The sequence below is a fragment of the Globicephala melas genome, chromosome 11 (genome assembly GCF_963455315.2).
Source record: "Globicephala melas chromosome 11, mGloMel1.2, whole genome shotgun sequence".
NCBI lineage: Eukaryota > Metazoa > Chordata > Mammalia > Artiodactyla > Delphinidae > Globicephala > Globicephala melas.
This window is the reverse complement of record NC_083324.2, coordinates 35083643-35108081: the sequence shown is the minus strand read 5'-3', so window position 1 is coordinate 35108081 and position 24439 is coordinate 35083643. Positions and strand designations below refer to the sequence as shown.

The following is a 24439-nucleotide window of genomic DNA, read 5'->3' as shown; positions in this document are numbered from 1 at the left end:
TTTTTCAAAAGAGGGTGAAAGAAGACTCGACTAGGAGGGAGGGCAGCTGGACTCTAGTCTGGGTTCTCCAGGGGCTGGTCCAGGGCCCGGGGCCGGTGGGGGCTCCTCTCCCAGGATCTCAGTTCCCCATCTATACAGGAGGAGTTGGACGAGGTGACCTCTCAGGCCTTTCCAGCTTGGATATTGAAGGCTTCCCTTACTCTCCAGGATAAATCAGCTGCTATGACTCTTTTCTTTTGGCATCTAAAATTTTGTTTGGTTTTGGTTTTGTTTTTGTTTTTGCGGTACGCGGGCTTCTCACTGTTGTGGCCTCTGCCGTTGCGGAGCACAGGCTCCGGACGCACAGGCTCAGCGGCCATGGCTCACGGGCGCAGCCGCTCCGCGGCATGTGGGATCCTCCCGGACCGGGGCACGAACCCGTGTCCCCTGCATCGGCAGGCGGACTCTCAACCACTGCGCCACCAGGGAAGCCCGGCATCTAAAATTTTTAGCTAGAAGGGGCCAAAGCTGCAAGTCAGAGCCCCAGAACCTTTCCATGGCATTGAGGGATTTCTGGTGGGGAACAGCCCCAGCTGTACGCTGCCTACCTGCCGTACCTGGGGGTTTGGGACAGAGGCTCCAGTGGGAGCGTCCAGGGGTGGCCTTGCTTTCCTGCTGACTTTGAAGCACCTCTGCTCAGGTGCTGACCATCGGTGCCCCTCGTATGAGAGCACATGTGTGAACATGGCCTCTGAACTAAAGAGAAATGAGAGGCTCTATCCCCTTCAGAAGGGGGAGGACCCCTGCCTGAAACTGCCCTGTGTTAAAATCCTCTTCCTCACCTCCCATCAGTACCCAGTGAGAGGGAGCCATGTAGCCACAACTCGGAAAGGCGTTCTCACGAGTATCTTTGCAACGCCTGTAAGCTCACAGCCGTGCCTGCGCCCTCCAGCTGCCGCTCCCCCCCCCATATGCTAACCCCATACCCACTCGGGACTCACCTGATATCACCTCTATGGGGCCTTCCCAGACTCCCCAAGGTGTGTTCCCCTGGCTGCCTTCTCTCTGTTGTCACACCTGCATGCTGGCTTGCGGTTGCCCATCTCTCCCACCCAACAGCGGACTCCTTGAAGGCCAGAGAAGCCCAGCACCAGCGCACTGCAGCAGGCCTCCTAACTTAGAAAACCCACCAAACCAATGCAACTCAGACAAGTACTGCCTAGCATTTACCTCAGGGGGAAAGAATAAAGCAAACTCCTAAATTGTGTCTCCGCTGCATCAGTTGTGTGCCCGTCAGGGTCTCTGAGAGTGCGGGGGGCCTGGCTTAGGAGGGGCCGTGGAGCGTGGGCCGGAAGGAAGAGACCCACCCTCGTGTGTGGTTCATGGGGAGAGATTAGCTCTGCTCCACGTGGCCCCACCATAGTTGTACTAAAGTGAAATCATCTCACAGCATTTTACCACCATGATACACTCTGCTTGCTTGCTTTCCTCTGCTCTTTCCCGTAGATCCAGTGCCATCTCAGTCGTGAAGATCCTGAGAGTCTTAAGGGTTCTGAGACCGCTCAGGGCAATCAACAGAGCAAAAGGACTTAAGGTTTGGATTCCTGTCCAGGCTGGGCTGGCTTCAGTTGGGGTTAGCTGTCATCACTGATTTTTCTGGGCCGGGACTGGGTTGAGGCCTGATGGATTTTCCAGTGAGCTTTGCCTTTGAAAAGAACATTTCTAACCAATGAAGCTGCCTCTGCTAAGTGCTGGTAGTGTTTTTCAAGTTATTATTTTCCTCACAGACTTAGAGAATGATCTTATGGTTACCAGGGGGGGGAAGGGTAGGGGGAGGGATAGATTGGGAGTTTGGGATTGACATGTACACACTGCTATATTTAAAATAAAAGGGCTTTCCATGAAAAAAAGTTATTATTTTTTAAATTTTTTGTTCATTTAAGATGTTTTTCTTTATTTGATTACTGTTCACACTTCATTGCTTTTTTCATTATTAATAGTGTTCCTCTGGGTTTCTTTTAGTCTTTAAATCTATTCTTGTGCAGTTTGTACAAAAGGCCAGAGGGTTTACATTTTCCTAAGTCGTCTTATGGGGTACAGGACCCTGTGTGCCAGGCAGTGCTGTACCCCATGGCATTTCTTCTGACTGAGCTCGCTGCTTTGGAGGAAGCCAAGGAGGAACCTGCTTACAGGGCGTTCCTCCCAGGGGGCCATAATGCACTGGGGGTAACTCCATAGATAACCACCTGAAAAACGAAGCATAAGGGACTGTCAGGTAGGAAGATAATATAAAATTGCATGTAATCATAGAAAATCTCGGCTGGTATTAGTTCACCCCGTGGCTGAAATAACACAGGGAACTAACACGCCCCTGTCCCCTCCCCACCCCCTCTCCCTAGCACGTGGTCCAGTGCGTCTTTGTGGCCATCCGGACAATTGGCAACATCATGATCGTCACCACCCTCCTCCAGTTCATGTTTGCTTGCATTGGGGTGCAGCTCTTCAAGGTACAGGGAAGGGCCTTCAAGCATGGAGCCCAGCCCGTCTTCTTCAGGCGGAGCCCACATTTGACTGTCTGTCTGTTTTGTATCCAGGGAAAGTTTTATCGATGCACAGATGAAGCCAAAAGTAACCCCGAAGAATGCAGGTGAGTGTCCTGAACGTGGGAGTGGGGAGTTTGGAAGAACAGATAAAAAGCGTCAAGAATCCGCTCGTGCTAGCATTTCAGAAGTTTTCGTTGTGGAGGACAAGAGGCCTGAGAGCTCAGCCCATGGCTGGAGACGTGGAAGGGTTTTGTTTTGAGCTGAAATTCACATAACGTAAAATCAACCATTTCAAACTGTACAGTTCAGTGACATTTCATACAATCACATTGTGGAGGGAGCACCACTTCTGTCTAGTTCCAAGGCTTTTCATCACCCTTAAGGCATGGACAGATGACTTCTGATGTTTGGTATAGAATCAGTAAACTGGGGGAGAGAGTGGGCACTAAAACCTAAAATAACAATTACGAAATGCTCCCCAAAAGCTCCCCCTACAGCCACGTATCCAATTATTTCCTCACACCAGAACTTGAAGCTTAACTTCCTGGAGTTCAGGATCTGGCCACCCTCTTCTGACAGGTCCCAGGATGCTTCTTTCTCCTTGCTCCCATCATCCACATCTTGGCCATGTGTTCGTTCACAGTGGGCAGAGGAGAGAGCAGGTGGCATATACTCATTCCTCTTATCCCAATGCATCCAAAAGACTATGAAGGTAGACACGGAGGCCATTGCCTGAAGTTCTGAGACCTTAGAAGCATAGATGTCCCTGTCCTTTTGAGATGTCACCAGGCAAGGCTGGCCTGCTTGCACTGTGTTCACTGAGGGTTTCTTTTCAGCAGAAGGTGCAGTCAGAGAGCACCAAAGGCCATGTGACTGTGGCAGTGCACCTCAGGGGCCCCGTTCATGCTCTGGGGTGGGGGGCGCCCATGGAGTTGACAGCACAGCAACCACGTGAAGACGCTTTCCCTTCCCTCGCTAAGTTGGCCTTCTCATCTGTGAAATAGAGGCATTCTAGGAGAAATACTGTGTACCAGCGATTATAGAATTGTTTTGGAAAGAAAACTGGGAATATTGTTAGTATGAGAGAAGGAGGTTGATTAAAACTAAAATGTAGAGAAGGAATTTGATTAAAACTAAAATGTAGAGAAGGAATTTGATTAAAACTAAAATGTAGATTAGAGGATGCCTGGGCTTGTTTCCCAGAGCCTGTGGAATTCTGCACGCCCAAAACTTTCGGTTCTTCATTGCACACTTTGAGGCCATCGTATGAGGGATGGTTCTTGTTCGGTAGTTTTCGTCTGTGATCAGGCTGGGTGTCTGCCTGGTCACTCTGGAGGATACTCATTTAGCCGTTGCTGCACGGTTGTTTGAACCGCTGAGTAGGCTAAATGCAGGGCATGATACGGAGAAGCGCAGGCTGTGCCACGCTCAGGACGGTGGCCTGGCCGGGGAGGGATCGGGCAGCGTGACACATTCCACATCCTGCCAGGGTGACCGCCCACTTCCTCTCCTCTCTAGGGGGCTCTTCATCCTCTACAAGGACGGGGATGTCGATAACCCTGTGGTCCGTGAGAGGATCTGGCAAAACAGCGACTTCAACTTTGACAACGTCCTCTCAGCTATGATGGCTCTGTTCACGGTCTCCACGTTCGAGGGCTGGCCCGCGTGAGTACCAAGATCGCGTGTCTCCCAGGGACGCTCCTGCTGCTTCGCGGGCACTCTGGGCTGAGCCGTGTCTCCTGGAGAGCGGGTCCTGCTGCTCTTCTCCAGTTTTGTAGGCCTTTTCTATGACTTTTTAACTTTGGACCACTTATCACTCGCTTCCTGGCCCACAGGGCTCCTCTGTCTGATTAGGCAAAGGATTAACCCCTGTGGGCAGCCAGGACTCTCGGATTTGGGAAGCTGGGGTCTCGGAAGCGGGGTATCTCTCAGCGGGCTCCTGGGGGGCATTGCTGGATGTGGATGGGGAGTCCCCAGAGCCATTTTTCAGGCCAGCTCCTGTGTCACCTCATCAGTAAAGCTGCCACTACACTGTTCCTAAAGAGGCCCTTGAGAGTGTCCCAGACCGTTCATTCATGTGTTCATTCACTCCTAGTAACGTACTAGTACGTGCCATCACGCCGCGTCTCTCACTGCCGCGCTCGCTGGCTCGTTCATAAAGTGTGCTCCTGATACCAGCTCCGTGCAACATGCTGTACTACGCCCTGTGGAAGAAACAGAGCTGTCTAGATGCAGTTTCCCCTCTCAAAGCCCACGTTTAGTCAGTGTCGTCAGCCAGGCCAAGCAGGAGGGTCCTGGTGTGTCAGAGACATGCAGCACAGGGTCCTGAGGGATGGCTAGGATTTTGATGGGTGAGGTGAGAAAAGTGGAAAGAAGGAAGAAGGTAGAATACAAAAGGAGAGCTCTTGTCCCTTTGTTGTGCTCTGCTCTCTGATGGCCCCCCAGCTCCTGCCACCAGAACATATATATGTTGATAGAGTTCTCAATGTCAAGTTCTCATGCCCAGAGGAGGGTGGACAGGCTGGCAGGACTCTCTGGATGTGTGGGGTGTCTGCGAAGTAGAAGGACAGTGGGGTGGGGCTTGTTCATTGGTGGATCGGTCCTGCGAGAAGAGGAGCATAGAGTGAGAGCCTGCACTCCACAGAGGCACTAGCTGTGGTCTCAGGGTTTAAACACTGCACTTTAGTAAACCTGGGTGGCAGCTGCCACCAGGGATGGCAGGGAAATGAACAGACTTGGGGCTCGGGGCTCAGGCGAGGTGGGCTCAACTCCTGCTCTGTCCCCAGGACTGTGACCTTGGCACTTAGATCCCTCTCTGAGCTTCCGTAAGACAGGGACGACCGTATGTCCACCTTTCCAGATGGATGTGAAAGCACCTAGCACAGTGCACGCCTCGGGTGGGTGCCTGGAAGGGCTGAATCTGCATCAGAACGAGCATACATTGAATTGGAGGCTGTTGCAGTAATTGCCCCTCTTTCTGCTCAGAGTTCTGCCTGGCACATTTCATTTTAGTGCTTGTTTCAGTTTGGGGAGCCTCTCGTAGTTCTTTGGAAATGCCCTGGCCGCTCGCTCGTTGTCTTGCGTTTACAGCTTTCAGTTCCGCCAGTGTCTTCCATGTGACGTCCTTCCTGTGTTCTGTCTGTGACTAGAAAGGAGCATTATTGGATATTTGTAAAATCTTTTCCAGTCTTCAGAGCAATCAGTCAACAAATATATCCCAGGTGTTCCCTCCGCCAGGTGCCGGGCTGATCGGCCTAATGCCCCAGAGGCTTCCTGAGGGACCTCCACGTGTCCCGGGGCCTTGGGGTGGGCTCCCAGCGAGGGGTCCGACCGTCCGTGCCCGCAGAGGTGGTCAGAAGCTAGCGGGGCTGGGCTGCTGGCTGAGCGGCACTGGTGCTCACTGGATCCTCTGCTCTCCAGGTTGCTGTACAAGGCCATCGACTCGAACGGGGAGAACGTCGGCCCCATCTACAACTACCGTGTGGAGATCTCCATCTTCTTCATCATCTACATCATCATCGTAGCGTTCTTCATGATGAACATCTTTGTGGGCTTCGTCATCGTCACATTTCAGGAGCAGGGGGAGAAAGAGTATAAGAACTGTGAGCTGGACAAAAATCAGGTTAGAGTCACGCACTGTTCGGGCTTCTGTCCCTTGAGCCAAAGAGGACCAATTTCTCTTTTGACAGCTTCCCGCGTGTAGAGAAGGGTGCCCGCCTGCTCTCTCTCCCTGGGGCTTGGGCCCTGCTCAGCACACTCTCAGCCACTGTGAGTCATCAGTGGGGAGCGTTAGTTTCCCAGATGCAGATTAGGCTGTAATTTTGAAATTTACCCGCAGACATTTGAGTGAGAAGTCAGGATACCTAGGCCACCTTCTGTGGTCATGACCCACCAGTGACAGCTCAGAGTCACGTAGGATGGTGTGGCCTGGGGCCAGGAAGCACCCAGTGACACTCGCACAGTCCCTCCCGAGGGATAGCCTTTTATCTCCTCAACCTCGGGACTATTGACATTTGAGGCTGGATAATTCTTTGTTACGCTTGCGGTGCATGGTTGAGAAGCCTCCCTGGCCTCTCCCCACTAGATTCCAGTAGCACCTTCTGCCCCCACCCTCATTCCCGCTCCAGAAATATCTCCAGACATTGTCAAATGTGCCCTGGTTGAGAACCATTGACTTAGGAGGAAGTACCCTATCACACCCTGGGAAAGTCGCTAACTTTAAACTTGGGACTAAGATTGCACTGGCATCGCTCTCTCGATCTAGCACCTTGTTTTAACCAGTCTGTTAGGCGCAGGGGCCTTTGGCTCTGATCGTGTGATGATGCGAGGGGGCCAGGAGACCTGTCTGGTCCTGTTCTGCCTGCACCTGCTCTGTGACTGTGGGTGCGCCTCCACCTCCTGTCTGGGCTGTCTCCCTAAATTGAGGGCATTAAGGAGTCACTTTTAAAGGTCTTTTTCAGCTGTAAAAATAGTCTGTGAGATCGAGATTCTGTTCTGGGAGTTTCCCCCAGGCCCTCTATCAGTAGCCATCTCCGTTGGATGATTACATAGAGAGCAAGAATCACTGCCAGCCTGGGCTTCCTGGCGGGAAGTCGCCGTGCATGGTGAGGCCGTCTGTCTCGGGCTGCAGCATCTCCACTGGGGGAAACACGAGGACAGCTTGGTTTATAGGAAGACATTGCTGTGAGTTGTCAGGGCGTCCCTGCAGATTTTATCAGTGACGGTCTGAGGGAGGCCTGGCCCAGCTCTTCACCCCTCCCGACCCCCGCCAAGGAAGAAGAGTGTCAGGGCAAGACCCAGGCGGAACCAGAGCTGAAACTAGGTCACCACGAGGTCCAGGATAGGCTCCAGTCAGGGGTCCCAAGAGTCAGCATGTGAGGTCACAGCGGGGCCAGGTCCTGGACAGAGAGAGCCTGTGGTTGGTCTGGGCCTAGGAGCAAGTAGGGTATGATGCTGAAAAGGCTTTCAGGGCTGGAGGCTCTCTGGGCTTGCTGCGAAGGGTGGACCGGTCTCGGTCCCAGCATCAGTGGGCGGGGCAGTGCTCCGGCCGTCATCACGGACCATGTCCTGGGGGTTCTAAGATGAACACGACAAGCTCCTGAGCCTCTACAGCTCTCAGACAGACACACAGCTCACTCACCATTAGACACTTAGGGTTACCATGCTCGTTCTGGCTTCTGGTAGGCGTCTTGTATGGGTCCGTCCTGGAGCAGCCATGGGACCTCCAATCTCAGGGAGTCAGCCCAGCCTCTCTGGTTCTTGAGGATTTCCTTGCCTCTCCTTACTTGTCTTCCTTCCCTGGGCAGGAGAACTACAGTTGTACTCCACCAGCATCAAGAAAGGGCAGGGATAAGACATGGGTCAAGGCTTTGCATCTCTGCTTAATGCATCGCCGGACCTCAGTCTTTTAATAAGCGAAATGGAAGCAAACTGGGTGCTCTGCTTACCCTCAAAGGCTGCTGTGAGGACCACATGAGGTGATGGAGCTGGGGGCCCTTTGTCAGTGATGCTGAGTGGTACCTGTGCGGGTTGCGCTGGCAGTTCCCCCTCGTTCTCGCTCCCTCCCGGTAGGTGTGCGCCAGCTTTTCAGGGCAGACGGGAACTGTGTCCTTCTTCCATAGACGTGCTCAGGATCCCCGTTGCTCTTTTCTGCCATTGCAGCGTCAATGTGTTGAATACGCCTTGAAAGCACGTCCCTTGCGAAGATACATCCCCAAAAACCCCTACCAGTACAAGTTCTGGTACGTGGTGAACTCCTCGCCTTTCGAGTACATGATGTTTGTCCTCATCATGCTCAACACACTCTGCTTGGCCATGCAGGTAAAAATGGAGACAGCCGCGTGGATCCCGTCCGGGCCTTCGGTGCAGCCCCGTGCCCCAAATCCTGAGGGTGGAATGCCGCCCCCTCACAGGAGGAAGGGTTTGATTATCTGACGAGTCTGGGCTGTAGTTTGGCCAGACTCGCATTCTGGCTAACAGTTGCCACGGCAGGAGTTTACAGTCACTCTTCTGCGTAAGAGACTGTACAGCGTGACCATGCGTGCCATTTCTCGGGAGCCCTAGCGTGGCTTGCAGGCCTGTGAACCTTTACTGTGGGCTTCTGTGGCCAGGGAGTGGTTGTGGACTAAAGCTCTGTCTGTGTGGAAATGAACAGGCGGGGTCTTCAATCCTGACTTGACTCCTTAGCAGCCGGGTGACCCGGGGCAAGTTATTTAAATCCCCCGAGCCTGGCTTTGTCGATTGGTAAAGTGGGAAACGAAGTTTATGCTGGGTAATTTGTGTCCGGCACTTTGCTCTGGGCCTGCCCCAGAGTGTCATTCCTGTCCTCAAGTCACTCTCAGCGTGGCAGTGGGGAGTCTTCTGGTCCGTGGAGTACTGAGTTTGACCTGCCTGACAGCGACTCTTGGCTCACTGGGGGCGAGGAAGGCAGCTCACTTCAACTGGCCACATTGGATTACAGAGCGGTATTGACAGTGAGCGTTTCCAGCCCTTGCGCCGTCTAGTGGATATTGCGCTAGGACAAGAGTGGCCAAGGTCTAGATTCAGTTTCCCACTGGCTCTAAGAACTTGAGCAAATCAAACCAACTCCCAGTGCTGTCTGGGAGATGAGTGTAAAGACAGCCAAGGGTACGTTTTCTGGCCCTTTCCTTAAATTTACGAATTCCTTATGAATGAGGACCCTCTGCTGATGTAGGGAAAAGCACGAAGGCAAGATGATAACAGTGCCTTTGATTGGATATAGGCCTAAATGGCGTATAATGTATCCTAACCGAGTCCTACTTTTGTCCATAGACCTGTGGGTGTGTTCTGCATTCTGCCTGGGTCAAGGCCCTGAGTAGAAACCCTGCTGGGAGAAAGGGTGGATTCCCTTTATTCCGAGCAGAGGAAGTGGATGTCTTTCCCCTTCATCGTTTGGTCACCCTCATCTTGTCAGGGCCCCCTGCGCTTTGTGGGGGGCCAACCATGTGCCCTCGCAGGGTCAGTGGAATCACTGGGAGAGGGGGCTGGACCGGGGAGGTTGCCTCGCTGCCCGTGTGGCAGGCGGATGGACGCCTGCAGGGGGTGGTGGGCTGGGGAGCCTCCTTTTGCGAGTCCGGAGTGGACCCCCGAGAACCGTGCCTCTGCTTCCATCCACAGCACTACGAGCAGTCCAAGATGTTTAATGACGCCATGGACATCCTGAACATGGTGTTCACCGGGGTGTTCACTGTCGAGATGGTTTTGAAAGTCATTGCATTTAAACCTAAGGTGAGTTGCTGAACCCACTGTCAAAGGCTGTAGCTGAATTCCTCCAAAGAGTCACCCACTTCCCGTTAGTCTCGTGTTATTGGATTATGCTGAATTGTTCTGGCCGTTAACTAGGTTATCACCTGAGAACGTTAAAATCTGATGAGGGCATCTGTGTACACATGAGAAAATAAATCTGCGAAAACAAAACCTCGCAAAAACAATTCTGAGAAAAAGAAGAAGAGAGAATTAGGAATTTGCAGAATGGAGATTGTTTTGAAACCTGATTTTCTGTTTCTAGAAGAGCGTGTGTCAGACTGTCTCAAGGAAACTCGCCTCATTACTTGAGCATTGGAGACATTGTTTTCGCATAACCCATCAGGAGTAATTCGGCCCTGATTTTACTGCTACATTGCCAGCATAAAGACTTTGGTTTTCTTTGTTCTTGGTCTACAGCATCTTTTTCACCTTTTATGGAAAATTCTACCAGCTGCAGACCTCTCACAGCCATACCATCTTTCGTTTGTTTAATTTAGAAAAATTTCACTTGACTTTAAGACAAAACAAGACACGAGCATTTTAAACTGTGTTGGACTGCTCTGCGTGTTATGTCTCCTTTAGGACAGACTGAGTCCGGTCCACAGTTGTCAACGTCTGTAGCGTAAGAGACAGATAGTGTAGTGTCGAAGAGCACGCACCGTTCTGGGACCAGACTGGACTCAAATCCCCAAGCAAGCTGTCGATACTTCACTGCTCTGTGCCTCCATTTCCTCACCCATGGAATGAGGGCTCTAGTAGTCCTACTTCCTAGGGCAGTTTGGAGCAGTAAGAATCACTCTGTGTGTCACGCTTACAAGAGCGCTCGGCATGTAGCCCCACGCTGTAGACGTGTCAGGACTGTTACGAGGACGACCACCATCCCCATCATCAAGTGGTGATGTTTCCTCGTCCTAAAACCCTAGACAGAGGAGCAGATCCTGGCCGAGCTGTGACACATTTGACCCTCAGTTTCTTTTCTAGCAAAGGCTCCACCCATCAGAGTTAGAGAATGAGTTCAGTGACCCCAGTGTCTGTTCATCAGGGTGTAAGGAATCTGACAACACTAATTTAAGTAAGACTCGGATTATGAAATGATGGGTTCACATACTCCATCCGTAAGTGGAATTCTAATTTAGAACTGTTCCTATCTTTAATTTGAATTAATTCCTATGCAATCTTTATCAGCTCTTTGTGGACAAAAAAGAAAGGACGCTTGTAAGTGATCGATCGGGGTGATTGCAGTGGGGTCAAACCTGGCATTTTTGCATGGCCAGATGCTAATTACTGTGACTTGTCCATATCTCCACACATGCACCTTCTTCCCTGCCCCCACCAAACTCTTCTGAATATCCCTTGAGATTTTTGGTTTGCTTCCCTTTCCCCTTTCCGTCCTTGATCAACATTTGTCTGGACTGATGGAAAGGTTGCAGAGTAAGAACTCCAAAAGCACTTGATCAAGGCGACATGGCACGTATCTATGCAACATTTCCTAGATCCCCTCGCCCTGCCTGGCGATTAAGCTCTGAGAAGGCACATTTCCCCCGGCATGTGTGTGAGTCCGTGTGTGTCTGCGTGTGCACTGTCAGCGGCTGTGTCCGGTGAACCACTGTTACCAAACCTGAGAGGAGAGTTCAGTGGTGTGTGAACAGGCTGGTGAGGCTGAGGGGAAATGAGTAGCTAACTTACAGTCAGTACTGATCCATCAGAGTTTTTAAATGAGCGATTTCCGCTAGAAATTGTGCCGCTTCGTAGTTTTCCTCCACAAGGTATTTTCACAGCAGAAGACAACCTCAGATTACAAGTGAGAGAAATTTTAAAACAGCAATAGCAGCGCCTCTACGCTTGAGGGGCACCGTCACTGCATTTGCGAAGCAGATGGATTTGGTGTTGTGACGGTGTGTCTGGAGGAGCCGGAGAGAGTCATTTCACCAAGAAGCAAAGCTCTTCTTAAAACGCTTCCTGACTCTCCTATCTCCTCTCTGGTGTTAGCAAAGCAAGGCCAGGCGAGTAGTCATCCACAAAGAAGTCAGTGAGGCCCTCCTACCCGTCAGAGGGGCAGGGGGGCTGAGGAGGCGTGTTGCAAAGGTGGCAGAAGGAAGCCTCTCTGTGAGGAGATGGCCAGAGGGACAGAGGGCTGGGAACCTGGCCCATAAACTTCATCTAAGAAGGTCTGTGTCTCTCCTGGGGAGCTCTGTCGCAGGGTCCTTTGGGGCTGTGTTCTCCACAGTGAGGGGTGCATGTTCTGGGAGAACGTGTCAGCATCTGTCAGGAGAGACGGGGTTGCAGCTGTTTTGTAATAGAAATACAGAGGGTGAAGTTACAATCCTTCCTGGGAGGTGAGAAGGCATCATAGGAGGCAGGGTTCAAACGCGTGGAGGAACCTGACTCCTTTTATACTCTAAGGGCCTGACTGGTAAAGGGGGCCTCCTGAGTGAGAACACATTGAGAGGGATGTGGTCCGAGCTGGGAGCTTCCCTGGTGGGGAGGTGGGATCACTCCAGGAGAAAAGTTGTTTTGAGTGTGGGTTAGGCAAGCATGGAAGGTGGTGAGACGCCAAAGAGACAAGGAATGAGGGCCGAGCGAACAGGCTGCTCAGTGGGTTGTGTCGGCTCCCCAGGGAAGACCCACCCATCGGGCATCGAGCTCGTGCACTTGGAGCGACGGAGCCGCCCTGGGGTTTTGAAAGGTGGGCCATGGTGTAGATAAGAACCAAGTCCTGTTCCCCTGGCCTTCCCCTCCAGTGCTCCCAAGGGGCAGCCGCTGGGCTTCTCAAGTGAATTCTCTTGCTGCAAGGAGGGAGGTTGAGGAAGAAGGGCTTTGTCCAAAGTCCTGGCTCCTGTAGGTGTAAGGAGCACTTCTGATTTGCCTGAGGTTCCTTCTTTGTGCTTCCGGAAGCCGCCCATCTGGTGTTTTGTCCAGCACCTGCTCAAGTCCGTGACCCGCCTCCGTGTGGGCTTTTCCTCAGGGAGCCGCGCTTTGTTCCCAGGGCTCAGACCTCGAAGCGCTTTGGTCTTGGTTCTACCCTTGACCTTGAACAACACGCGGGTTAATCTGAGTATTGCTTAGAGCCGCCGCTCCCTCTCCGAGGTTCCTCTGCACCCACTGATTCATCCAACCACAGACCACGTAGGGCCGTGGTATTTACTCTTGAAAAGCATCCTTGTGTATGTGGACACGCACAGTTCAAAGCCACATGGTTCAGGCGTCAACGGTGCCTTGAAAATGTCGAATTTACCTGCCTAGCCACTTGAGCTTGGAAAACGTTGAGAGTTACTGGGTTTGGGGAAAGAAGAAAGTGCTTTCGTGCTGTCCTCGTGCTTCTGTGCAGAGCGGATGTGTCGTGGACACTGGGTCACCCATATGCCTCCCAGGACAGCACTCCCTCCCCAGGGTCCCTGGCAGGAATAAGGCTGCTCTATCAGCCCCAGCAATTTTCCTGGAGCACATTCTGTACCTCCTGGGAAGGAACCGTGACACTATCTTTTCAATTCTTCAGTGATCACATATATATATATATATATATATATATATATATACACATATATCATAAATGTATCTCAGTGATTTATTTTAATGCCAAATAACGCTTGAGGGGAAATATTAACTCTCCTTAACTAGAACTTGATGTCAGACTCCTTCATGGGCTCAGCCTGTCCTTTCAAGGCCGGGGTATCCCGGAGCTCCCTCCTGGTCCCCTTCTCCCCTGGTGAGACGCGTGCACGCCCTGGGCCTCGGTGGCCAGCTCGTCTCACCCCAGCCTCCGCGGCCCTCCTTCCTCTTGCATTCCTTGACCGCTGAACCATCTCCTGCCTCTGGCCTCTGCGCCCCCCTTCATCTTCCACACACTCCCTTTGTAAACTGAAAGCTGGCCGTGCCACCTGTTGTATGAAAAAAAAAGGTAATTTCATAGTCGAATATTCAAAGTTCTGCACCAAACACTAGCGCACTTACATCTCTGCCTCATTTCCAGCCGCGCGCTCCCAGCCGTTCCTCCTCTACACCCCATCCCCACTGTGACCATGTGGGACCTTTCCGTGGCCCGTGCTTCTGTGTCTGGAAGTTCTTTTTCCACCTTGTTACCTTTTAAGGCCTGTCTGGAATGTGGGCTCCTCCGTCACAGTGTCCCCCAGCCCAGCCAGGGCCGGCGCTCCCCTTCCCACGTGCTCCTGTTAGATGCTCACTGTGCACTGTCAACATCAGTACCCTCCGTATCTCCCTCTCCGTTAGCTGATGAGCAGCTGCTCAAGGTTGGGTGGTGTTTGTCTCACGTGATACCTGCTACAAGCTGGTTACTCCATGGGAAGTGGTGGAAGGAAGAAAGGAATGGATGGATGAACCTGTGGGTGCAGCCTCTTGTCATCAGGCCCTACTGGCTTTTCTATCACAGGAGACGTGGGCAGAGCAGAGTGGCCAAAAGTGAACGTATTTTTCTTTAAGCCTCCACTTGACCTTTGGAAGGGCTTATGCTGGTTAGAAAGCTGTCAGTTACAGTTTCCACCCAGAGTTGGCACTGTGGGTCATCCCTTGGGTCAGATGCTTCCCAGACAGTCCCTGGCAGAAACTGGTAAGTGATCCGGCTGCCTCAGTAAACCCCAAAAGGCCGGGCAGCGAAAAGATCCCGGACTTGGGCTGCTTCTCTTGTTTGCATTGCATAGACCTCGCTGCCCACCATGTGCCAAGCCCATGCTCTATCCTGGCTGGGGGGTCCAGCTCTCCTTCCAGGAGCCTATAATCTAGCTGGAGATTATGTTAATGGACAATCAAGATAGAGTTCTTAGAAACCAGGGAGCTTCCTGGCCCTAAGCCCACGTTAGTCTGGGTTATGATTTTAAATTCCCAGAGTCAGAAGTGTTTCCGAGTAATAAATGCTATTGCGTGTGGCTGACTTGCTTGATCCTTTCAAATGGGTGAGGCTGTTCCAAAAGTAATACGGGCCAACTGTGGCCAGACTGGTGGGGACTGCTGGCTCCACCTGAGGGGCCCTGGCCTCCACATTCGGTTGTAGGAGACCCTCTTGTGACTGGCCAAGAGGAGAGAGCATGCAGGTGGGCGCCGTGCTAGAAGCCGTAACCTTCTGGTTACCCAGACGCTGCGGTGGCTTTGATGGGAAAGGGGTGGGGCTGAGTCATACTCACTTGACAGTGACTTTATTACCTAGGAGGCTACTAAACAGGGAAACAGGATGTGGGAAGAAGGCGGGGGGGCTGGCATTTTCTGCCTCCCTGGGACCCCTAGGAAGCCATCTGGCCAGAGCCTGTGATTCCAGCCACCTGCAGCAACTCAAGCCTCCTGTCGCCTAGATGAGGGTGTCAGTCCAGGAACCCTCTAGAATTTGGGCACAACTCTGTGAGTGCAGTGGACCCTCCAGAGAGGGTGTTGATGAGATTACCAAAGAGTTCCAGGACCCCAAACATCAAGCCCCTATCGTGTTGATTTAAAGTGACTTTATACACCGCAGGGGGCCAGGATGGGCCGGTTGGAGAATAGTTTGCAGGCCGATAGGACTGATCCACAGGTGAATACTGATCGTTCTGGAGAGACAGAGACACAGAGACACACAGAGACAGAGGCGCTATTCAGGAATAAAGTCTCAAGTAGGCAAGAGGGGCATGCAGTGCCCTGAATGGTGGTGGGCGTGGCCTCTGGTGAGGGATGGACTGTAGCAAGAGGGGGGCAGGGCCCGTGGTGTGGGACAGGACAGGAGGGACAGCGGGTCTTCACTGCTCTCTGTGCCCTAGAGCCCCAGTTGTTACTGATGACCACGCGTTTCTAAGGCATCAGTTCCTCTCTAGAGGAGAGGGAAAGGCTCACCATTGTCTCTGCAGTTCTGAGTTGCTGTTAAATCCATGAGGAAGAGGACAGGCTCTGCACCTCAGAGCATGCTCTGTGGCCAGGCCGCCAGTCAGCCCACTGTGTGTTACCACTCGCAGTGATGCAGATAATTTAAGAGCCAATGCTGTGTTCTCACAACCCGGGTACGACGGCGGCACTCAGCGCACCACGTGGTCCAGCTGACTGTGGTTTGGCGTTGTCCTCGGGGAGGGAAGCAGAATGTGCCTTTACGTCCTGGTGCAGGCTCTGGGTCTCCTCTCTGACCAGCACAGCCGGCTTCCTGAGGGGCGCCAGTCGTGTCCTCACCGTGGCCTGCCTCTCCTGTCTTGCCAGCCAAGAGTCCCACATCTTGAGAAGAGAAGCTGTAAGGAGTGAGACGTTGTCTTTGTTAAGCAGACGCTCCCATTAGACATTTATCACAGATCATCAGAGCTGGTGCAGGCGAGCTTTTGTTTACTTGTTAGAGGGCTAACAGAGGGGTCTGGGAGGGTGGCAGTCAGTCCGTGAGGGTAAGTAACTATGAGAGAGGTGCTGGGATTGTTGGAGAGGAGGAGAGAGGAGATGGTGGGGGGGGGGGGGGGGGGCGGGGCCAGGCTCAGAAGTCGTGGCAGTTGGTTGGGAAAATCTTACATTATTTAAGGTGAAATTTTTTAAAAATCTCAAACCCTAAGTCAGCGTTACAGGTCCCCCATAAATGCACCTGGGGTGATTAACAGTGATTAGAACAAACATCCCTCCTCCGGCTGTTGGAACAGCCAGCGTGTCCACGTTCTCCATAGTGTCGTAAAAGGCTGGGGCTCTGCAGTGGCTTCCTCTGGGCCTGCACTTGATCAATTCATGGGATCTGACACTTCAAAGCACCTTCTGTTCTGGTGTTCTTGATCCAGCACTAAGTGTACCCCGTTGTAAGCACACTGGGCCCCTTTTTATATGATTCAGACCTGAATTTTTATTTCCACAACACATCCTGGCTTGTTGAAAAGATGCAGTTGATTTGCAGACAGTCGTTGACCTTGCAACCAGAAGCCTCCGTGCACTGTTCTCCCCACCACCCCCTCCGACTGAGGGCTTCCTGGGGGGTATCAGGAGACAGCAGGCAGTAATTTAGCACCTACTGTGCTGAGCCCAGAAGAGGATGCAAAATGCATGCCATGTATGTACAGATTTGTAAGTCATGGTCGTAGGGATGTTGTACCTTCAACAAGATACAAGGACCTGAAATAACAAGAATAGGGCAGAGCTGAATGACCAGGAGGGTGCAAGTTGGTGGAAGGAGGAGGCCTTGCCACGTGTCAAGCACTATGTGGGCTCACGGCTCCGGGCTGGGTGGTGGGATTAGTGGAGGAGGGGACAGAGCAGTCAGCACAGTCCTCATCCTCAGAGGGTCTTCCATGGGGTAGACCTGCGGGCAGAGGCCCCAGATTCAGTGATCAAGACCTGAGAGACATTCGGAGTCCCCAGGATGGGAGGTATAAGTCAGGAGGATCTGAAAACATGCCATCAGGGCATTGGCATTTGAGCTGAGTGTCAAGTGGACGTGGGCAGGTAGAGTTGGGGTGGGGAGGCCGGGATCACAGAGGCCTCAGGAGTTGGGCAAGAACCTGGTGGTGGTTTGAGGGATGGAAAGAAGTCCGCTCAGCCTGGAGGATGCAGAGGGAGGGGAGGGAAGCCAGAGCTGGAGAGGAAAAAGGAGCCTATCAGGAGATAGGGGCTGCTCTGGGGGCCAGTGGGAGCACTCGAGCATCATCACCGTCCCTGAGCGCTCCTTCCCCGTGAGACCTGTGCACTGATCCCGCAGCCCTACAGGCCACACCTCTGCCTTAGACGGCGTGCGTCGCTGGCCTGTCTCCCTGTAAGCCTTCATGTCCCTTTAGACCGAGAGCTCTGTGAGGACATCCTGCCGCGGGGCACACCCTTTGCAGTACTTGGACTGTCGAGGAGGGGCAGGGATACTGGTTTGTTTCAAGGGCACAGCAGTGAGAAGGTGTGAAACGCCAGTCACAGTGGTCTTGATGTGGAAGAAGAGAAGGAGGTGACTGGGGACCCCATGCGAGGAGTAGGAGGGCCTTCTCCTCCCTCAGCTAGCGAGGGGTTGGAGTTGTGACCTTGGGTGCCAGGGCAGGGCCACCAAGTGCCTTGCTCTGTCCTGCAGGTACTTGGCTCGGTTCAGTGCTGCCCAGGGCCACGATCTGCATCGTGTGGTGTGTGTGTGTGTGTGTGTGTGTGTGTGTGTGTGTGGTGTGTGGTGTGTGTGTGTGGTGTGTGTGTCTGTGTGTGGTGTGTGTGTGTGGTGTGTCTGTGTGTGTGGTATGTGTGTCTGTGTGGTGTGTGTGGTGTGTGTGTCTGTGTGTGGTGTGTGTGTGTCTGTGTGTGTGGTGTGTGTGTGTGGTGTGTGTGTGTGGGTCCATGCGCCCGTGGCCTCTCTCACACATGCAGGTGCCCCGCCCCGTGTCCCTCTGCACCGGTGGACGGTATGGTCGCTTCCCTTTGGCCCTCCCACCCCCCCTGGTTGCCGTGGTTGCTGCGGGGCCCGGGTGTGACCCCACGTGGTCAGCGTGGCTTCTCCTTCCTACGTGCTCATAAACATCTGCCCCCGCCCGCTCTGTCCAGGGGTACTTTAGTGATGCCTGGAACACGTTTGACTCCCTCATCGTAATCGGCAGCATTGTAGACGTGGCGCTCAGCGAAGCTGACGTGAGTATGTGCCCGCCCGGGGCCACCTCCCATCCTGTCTCTGTCTGCACACCCGCCCGGCCCTGCACTGCATCACCTGGACAAGTCACAGAGCCCAGTCGTACTTGATCGAAAAGCAGGAGTTTTCTAACGAGAGCTGCAGAGAAGAGGCCTTGTAGCGTAGAGCTTGATCCCCAGGCCTTTAGACACACATCACCTTTTGGAGGACTGACTGTTCTGCAGCGTTAAGCTGAGTCAGCGGTAGGCAGGGCAAGATAGGCGTCTCTAACTGTTTTTATTTGCTGTGTCAGAAGCAATACCCGAAGTGATGTACCTATAACATGTTTGTTTTAGGGTGATTTTTCAAGTAGCCAGGTGGCTTGATGCTAGAATGTTCCCCTTTTATAACACTGTCCTTTTCTTCTTTTTTTCCTGTTGTGCTTCCTCTCTTCTGTGGCTTCTGAATGCTTGCTCTAACAGCACTATTTCACTGATGCATGGAACACTTTTGATGCCTTAATTGTTGTTGGTAGCGTCGTTGATATTGCTATAACTGAAGTGAATGTAAGTAGCAAATTTTGTGTCCTATAACCTCGTTAAGTCTAACACAGAGGAGACCAGAAACCCTCCCCACGGATCTCTGTACACTTTAGAAATTCAAGCACACATTCACTGCGAAAGGCTAAGAACATTTTGCCCTCTTCCCTCCCTCCCCCGGCCCCCCCATCCCCTTCCCCTGAATGAGAGTGGGGAAGTAAATGTAGAATTGCCATTTTGGAAGGAAAACCTTATTTTTAAAGAAGACCTTATTGACATGTTAAGGGCTAGGAGTTAATTGTGTGGGTATGTGAACATTATCACTCGGTAGCTGGGTGACCTTGGCAGGGCCCCTGGCTGCTTCGCGCCTCAGTTTTTTGAGCTGGAAAGCAGAGTTCATAACGTGTGCCCTGGTACCCACTGTGGGTCTGTGAAGGCACAGGAGGGAAACCCCACAGCCGTGCCCTGAGCACACGGCCACCGCTGCGGGTGTCCTCACCTGTACGCTGTGTCTGCTGAGCCCTACTGGTGACGCTGGGGAACATGCCTCTCCTAGCTCCCCAAATAGGGATGCAGATTGAAGGCTGCCCTGGGCCAGGGGAAGGAGGGCCTCGTGTATATTAGGAGAGGGTGTCAGCGCTCCTTTGTTGCACCCAGTTGAATCCTTTGTGGAGGAGCAGTGGTAGGTGGAGTGAACACCCCACCCAACCTTTAGGGAGCATCCTGAGAACCTTCCTCAAAATACAGAGGCTGCAGAAAGGGGAGCACCGCCTCCCACTGGCCCCTCTCAGATCTGACCCATGCCCAGACCGGGAGGGCCTGATGCGGGCAGAACTGGCCCTGCCCACCTGGTCTGTCCCCAGTTCATCAGCAGGCTTCCGTGGGTGCCCAGGTTGTGTGGAGCCCTTCGCAGGGACAGCCCTTCGCAGGGCTGCCATGCTGTGCTGGCTTCCTGCTGCCCGGTGCCAACCTGGCCCTCCTCCCCCCATGCCTGGCCGGGCAGGGGTTGCCACGCTCTGCCTGTCTGACACCTGCAGGCTCATATGGTCCATCCTGGAGCCCAGACAGCCTGTGCCAAATAAGAATGATGAGATCTATGCCGCCACTCTGGGGGCCAGGCTGACTGTGGAGTGTAGAGTAACAGGGCAGCGCTAGCCTGGACCTGGGCCTCAGTTCCCTCGTGGACCACTGAGATGAGTGATGTCTGCCCTCCCTGCTTCATAGGTACGTTGCAATGATAAAATGATAGGCATATTTGTGAAAATACTTGTTCAAACTCCCAAAGTGTTAGGGAGATACAATGGTATTATTTTAAATGTAGATTTTCCTTGTAATAATAAGCGAAATGAACTGTAAGACATTACCATGTCCATGAGGGTGTGAGTTAAGCCTCATGACACTCAAATTCATGCCAAGACCAGGTACTGAAATGGTATTTTACTAGACTTAGGTACATAGATCTGCCAACCTCCATAAGCCCAGACTTATATAAATTCTACGTTATGTGAAATATTCCACAAGTCAGGTATAAAATTGCCATTTATCATGTGTGAATTACGCTTGGTTATAAACTAATCTGATGCTAACGGGAGAACATAGGACCCTCCCTGGGCTGCCAGGGGCTCTCTCCTGAGTTTATGACCAGACATCTGCCCGCTTAATCATCTCACCGCATAAAGCACTTACGGCCTCCATCAAAGTACACTTACGTGAACAGTCTGGAAGCAGACCCTTATGTAAGTCAGAGTGGTCTATAATGGAAGTGAAAATATCGTAAGTGACAATTTGAGCAGGTCTCCCTGGAGCGCTCCGTGCTTCACGTGGTGTGTAGGTGGTAGGGTCCATGCTTAGCTTCTGGGCACCAGGATGTGGCCAGGGTTTGTTCACCAAGCAGACAGCCCAGCTCTCTAATGCCTGACTCCCCGCGCTGGTGCACCGCCGACAGGACGCGCGGCTTCCTGGCTGCCTCGCCGCGTGCTGGGGCTGAGCCCACTGTGCCTTCCCTCTGGGTCAGCCCTGCCCAGCAGTGTCTCAGACACGTCCGCCTTCACCTTCCATCAGTCAGGAAAGCCACAGGTCTATAAAAGCCCACGCGAAATTTTTTAGTTAGCATTTGACTTTGGGGTTTCTGTATAATACAGGCTTTCCCTGGCATTCAGTCAGACTCGAAAACCCTAGCAGTCAGCATCCTCGTACTGTTTTTCAGTACGTGACCTTTCCCCTGGTCACAGGGAGCCTGAGACCAAACCTTCCTGAGCCGGGAGCAATGCGAGTTCAAGGCCCTGGCCCAGTAGAAAACCACCTTGGGGGACCTCAGCCTTTCTGTGCTGGGCCTCAGTGAGGAGGGGATGCTCAAGGCCACCTTCGCATCTATTCAGTCCTTCATCACATCTCTATTGGGCATCTACGACCCTCAGGCCACAGCACAAAGACAGGAGAGACTGGGTGTCCTTAACCTCTGGTGACATAACTCTCTGAGTGTAGCCGCTGGTTCCTCTACACGCCCTTCCCCCCCATGCCGAATTCCCTGGGAAGCAGCACACACCATTTCCCTCGGTGGCCCTGTCCCCCGCACTCCCGACTCAGCTGAGCGTGAATACCCTTGGTCCATTGTTGGCTGTTTCTAGCTTCCATAAGTCATCATTTTTTGCAATGTTTAACTTGCTGTGCTGTCTCTCCCAACCTCTGTTGCTCTTTCTTTTCTGTTGCCTAATCGATTTTCATGTTGGTTTTGTTTTTAGAAAATTGTAGCGGCAAGTATATATAAACATATATACGGTGAAGTCGTTGTTAAAGCAAAAGCACTCGAAAGACTGTATACTTGTCTTTCCCACCTTTGGTTTTCGCTGAGTTGCACAGGAGTGCTGTGGGTCGTGGTCATCTAAATTGTTTGCTGTGCCCTATTTCGTTGTCTCCGGCCTGGGGCCTGAGCTGGGGCCGTCTTGGTCAGTCACGCTTGGCTCTGTGACATGGCAGCATAGCCTTCAAGAATGAACGATGTGGCCTGGAAATGAGAAATTGAGCTTGCGTTTGTCTTCTTCGCAAAAACATTTTGGATGGCCCTTCCTGTTGTCCTGCTTGCATGCTCACCTGGCCCTCTCCATCCTGCCGCCCCCTCCCATGACCCCTACCCTGCCACGGTCATGGTTTGGTAGCTGTCGTGGACTTGTCTTCATCACAGTTGGTCATAATGTCATCGAGCTGCTAAAATGTCAGATGAGGACTGGCAGGCTCGGTTTTGCTCCTTCTTCGATGCCTGTTTGTTCCTTGAATGGAGAGATGATCCAGCATCATGTTCTCCCTAACCTGGGAAATGGCTGTTGCTGACATTTAGTCTTTCCAATTATCATTATTGGCGGGGAGGCAAAACACTTGTTTAGCAGCCGTGTCTGCATTGTTATTACTTAAGAGCATGTACAAAGTCAGTAGGGAGGTCGCTCCCAGGGACCTAAGAATTGTCGCTGACCTGTGGTGTACCCGGGGTGGACCAGGGGGCCCACAGCTACCCTCAGCCTCTCGTTCTAAAGCCACAGTCAGGCTGTTCAGCCCTCCATGCTGTGTGCTAGCCCTTTTCTAGGGACCAGGTCGCTGGTTTCCGGAGACAAACTCAGCAATCCCAAATACAGAAGCCTTCCGTCCCAGAGGTGTTACATACCAGGTCAGAAGTAGTCAGAGAGAGGCTCCCCAGCAAGAGCTCTCCAGGATGCCTCAGGGTAACTGGTTTGCCTCCTGTCTGAATCGGAAAACGGCATCCTTTCAGCTTTTCTAGGAAGAGATGGGAATTAATGCGTAAATGCAGACTGATCCCTTTGCACTTGGGCAACTCAGGGCTCATTTGCCTTCCGTAGTCGCAGGGGGTTGGCCCAGAGCCTACACGGCAAGAGCCTGCGTGGGAGCCCTGTGGGAAGGAGCTTTCCAGACTCTGGCACGTAGTGTGGCTTCCTAAGGCTGAGGGTCCATTTCCCTGTAGGGTTTCCGCATGAAGACTGTGGCATCTCGGGAAGGAGTTACCGAGGTCCTCTAGTCCAGGCCCTGGGATGACACTGGAATTCCATCTCTTGAAACATCATCCAGCCCCTAGTGCTGTCAATGGAAAGCTCCCTGGGGAGTGAGACCTTCCCTAGTCCCACAGCCTCTGGGCGTGTCCTGCGGTTGATCCCGGGAGTGGCAGCTTGCTCACGGTCCTTTTCCGCCCTGCACCAGCTCCCTGTGTCTCTGAGCCTCCTCCACCCACCCCTTGTAAGGAAGATGGGGATGGCAGCCACTCTCCTTGCATCCGTCTGAGTACTGAAACCCCATCAACTCCAGAGGAGCCCATTGCTTAGCTGTAACAGCCGGAATGGGCTTTCCCGGTGGCCGCATTCTGTGTCGCCCCTCCAGACCTAAAGGGAATGAGCTGCTGTGGGTGACCAGCTGAAGACATGGCCCAGCTTTGCCCTGGCCTTGGGCTGCTGCTCCTGGCTCTGGCTGTATGTTGGAACCACCTGGGAAAGCTTGGGGCCACCCCAGATCAATTCAGTAAGAAGCTTTGGGGTGAGAGCCAGGCATCAGAGTTTTCAAAGATCTCCCCAGGCAGTTCCAGTGGGTAGCCCAGGGTGAGAGCTGGCCTGCCCTTTTCATCAGACTGGCGTTTGTAGTTCAGGCAAAGCCATCCTCGGGGTCCCTCCATTTGTAAGATATTTTAGCAACTTGTACTTTCCCCCGGTGCTACCAGTGACACCCTCCCCTGCCCAGTCCTCCCTGCCCAGTGAGGCATGTGGGGGGGTGTCACAGGCTGCACTGGGGGTGCACGCAGCCTGGTGTGCCATTTGCTCTGTCCTTCCTTTCTTGCATGTTGTGCTGCCTTGTCCCTCCACAAATGCTGTCTTTTCCTCTTCTTTGTTTTTTTGAGCAAAAGACTACCCATGGTTTCAAGTTCATAGGCCAAGATTTGTCATACTTCAAAGATAGCAGTTGAAAAAGAGATGTGCCCTTCAAAAGTCAGTTTGGCTACTAACTTTCTCCTGTCACAAGGGGAGTGTAAAAGGTCTGTCAGACTTGGCGTGGGCTAGGGAGGGGCCAGCAGAAGAGGCTTGGGCCAGGTCATGGCCAGAAAGAGTGTCTTCCCCGACCACCCAGCCTCCTTATTCTCTTGTAAGTCCAACACACAAGTTATAGACATGGCAGAAATATACTATAGAGTGTTCTGTCTTATGCACACTCTGGTCCCCTTGAGCATAGGCAAGTGCGCGCGCGCACACACACACACACACACACACACACACACACACACACACACACACACACACACACACACACACACACACACACACACACACACACACACACACACACACACACACACACACACACACACACACACACACACACACACACCTCACACTCCAGCTGTATGGGTCAGACTGGAACCTCCTGCGCACAGCCCTTAGGGAGTTGGTGTGGGCAAGCATGAGAACTTGGGAAAACAAATACCTTCATTTGCCAAAGTCATGAGTTAAAAACCATCATCTGTCCTTTTAAGGAGATATGATCCCTTTTGAGATGAGATGATAGAAGGGATGTAAAAAGAGTGACCAGGCTTTGACCAACCCATTGCAGAGGTCACGTTC

At 52.6% G+C, this 24439-nt stretch overlaps 1 protein-coding gene across 18 annotated transcripts in view; it reads left to right on the top strand.

Annotated features, from left to right (window-relative positions):
• CACNA1D (calcium voltage-gated channel subunit alpha1 D) overlaps positions 1 to 24439 on the top strand; it is a 317823-nt gene that overhangs the window by 250607 nt on the left and 42777 nt on the right. For 9 of the 18 annotated variants that reach the window (XM_060308357.1, XM_060308354.1, XM_060308356.1 and 6 more), the window contains 9 exons: positions 1486 to 1573; positions 2379 to 2486; positions 2574 to 2626; positions 4041 to 4187; positions 5943 to 6144; positions 8184 to 8342; positions 9660 to 9770; positions 18231 to 18314; positions 18774 to 18857. In XM_060308357.1, the coding sequence (XP_060164340.1) occupies positions 1486 to 1573; positions 2379 to 2486; positions 2574 to 2626; positions 4041 to 4187; positions 5943 to 6144; positions 8184 to 8342; positions 9660 to 9770; positions 18231 to 18314; positions 18774 to 18857 (1036 nt within the window). The remainder of the gene's footprint in view (positions 1 to 1485; positions 1574 to 2378; positions 2487 to 2573; positions 2627 to 4040; positions 4188 to 5942; positions 6145 to 8183; positions 8343 to 9659; positions 9771 to 18230; positions 18315 to 18773; positions 18858 to 24439) is intronic. The other 9 variants (XM_060308364.1, XM_060308363.1, XM_060308362.1 and 6 more) reach the window with 2 other exon arrangements.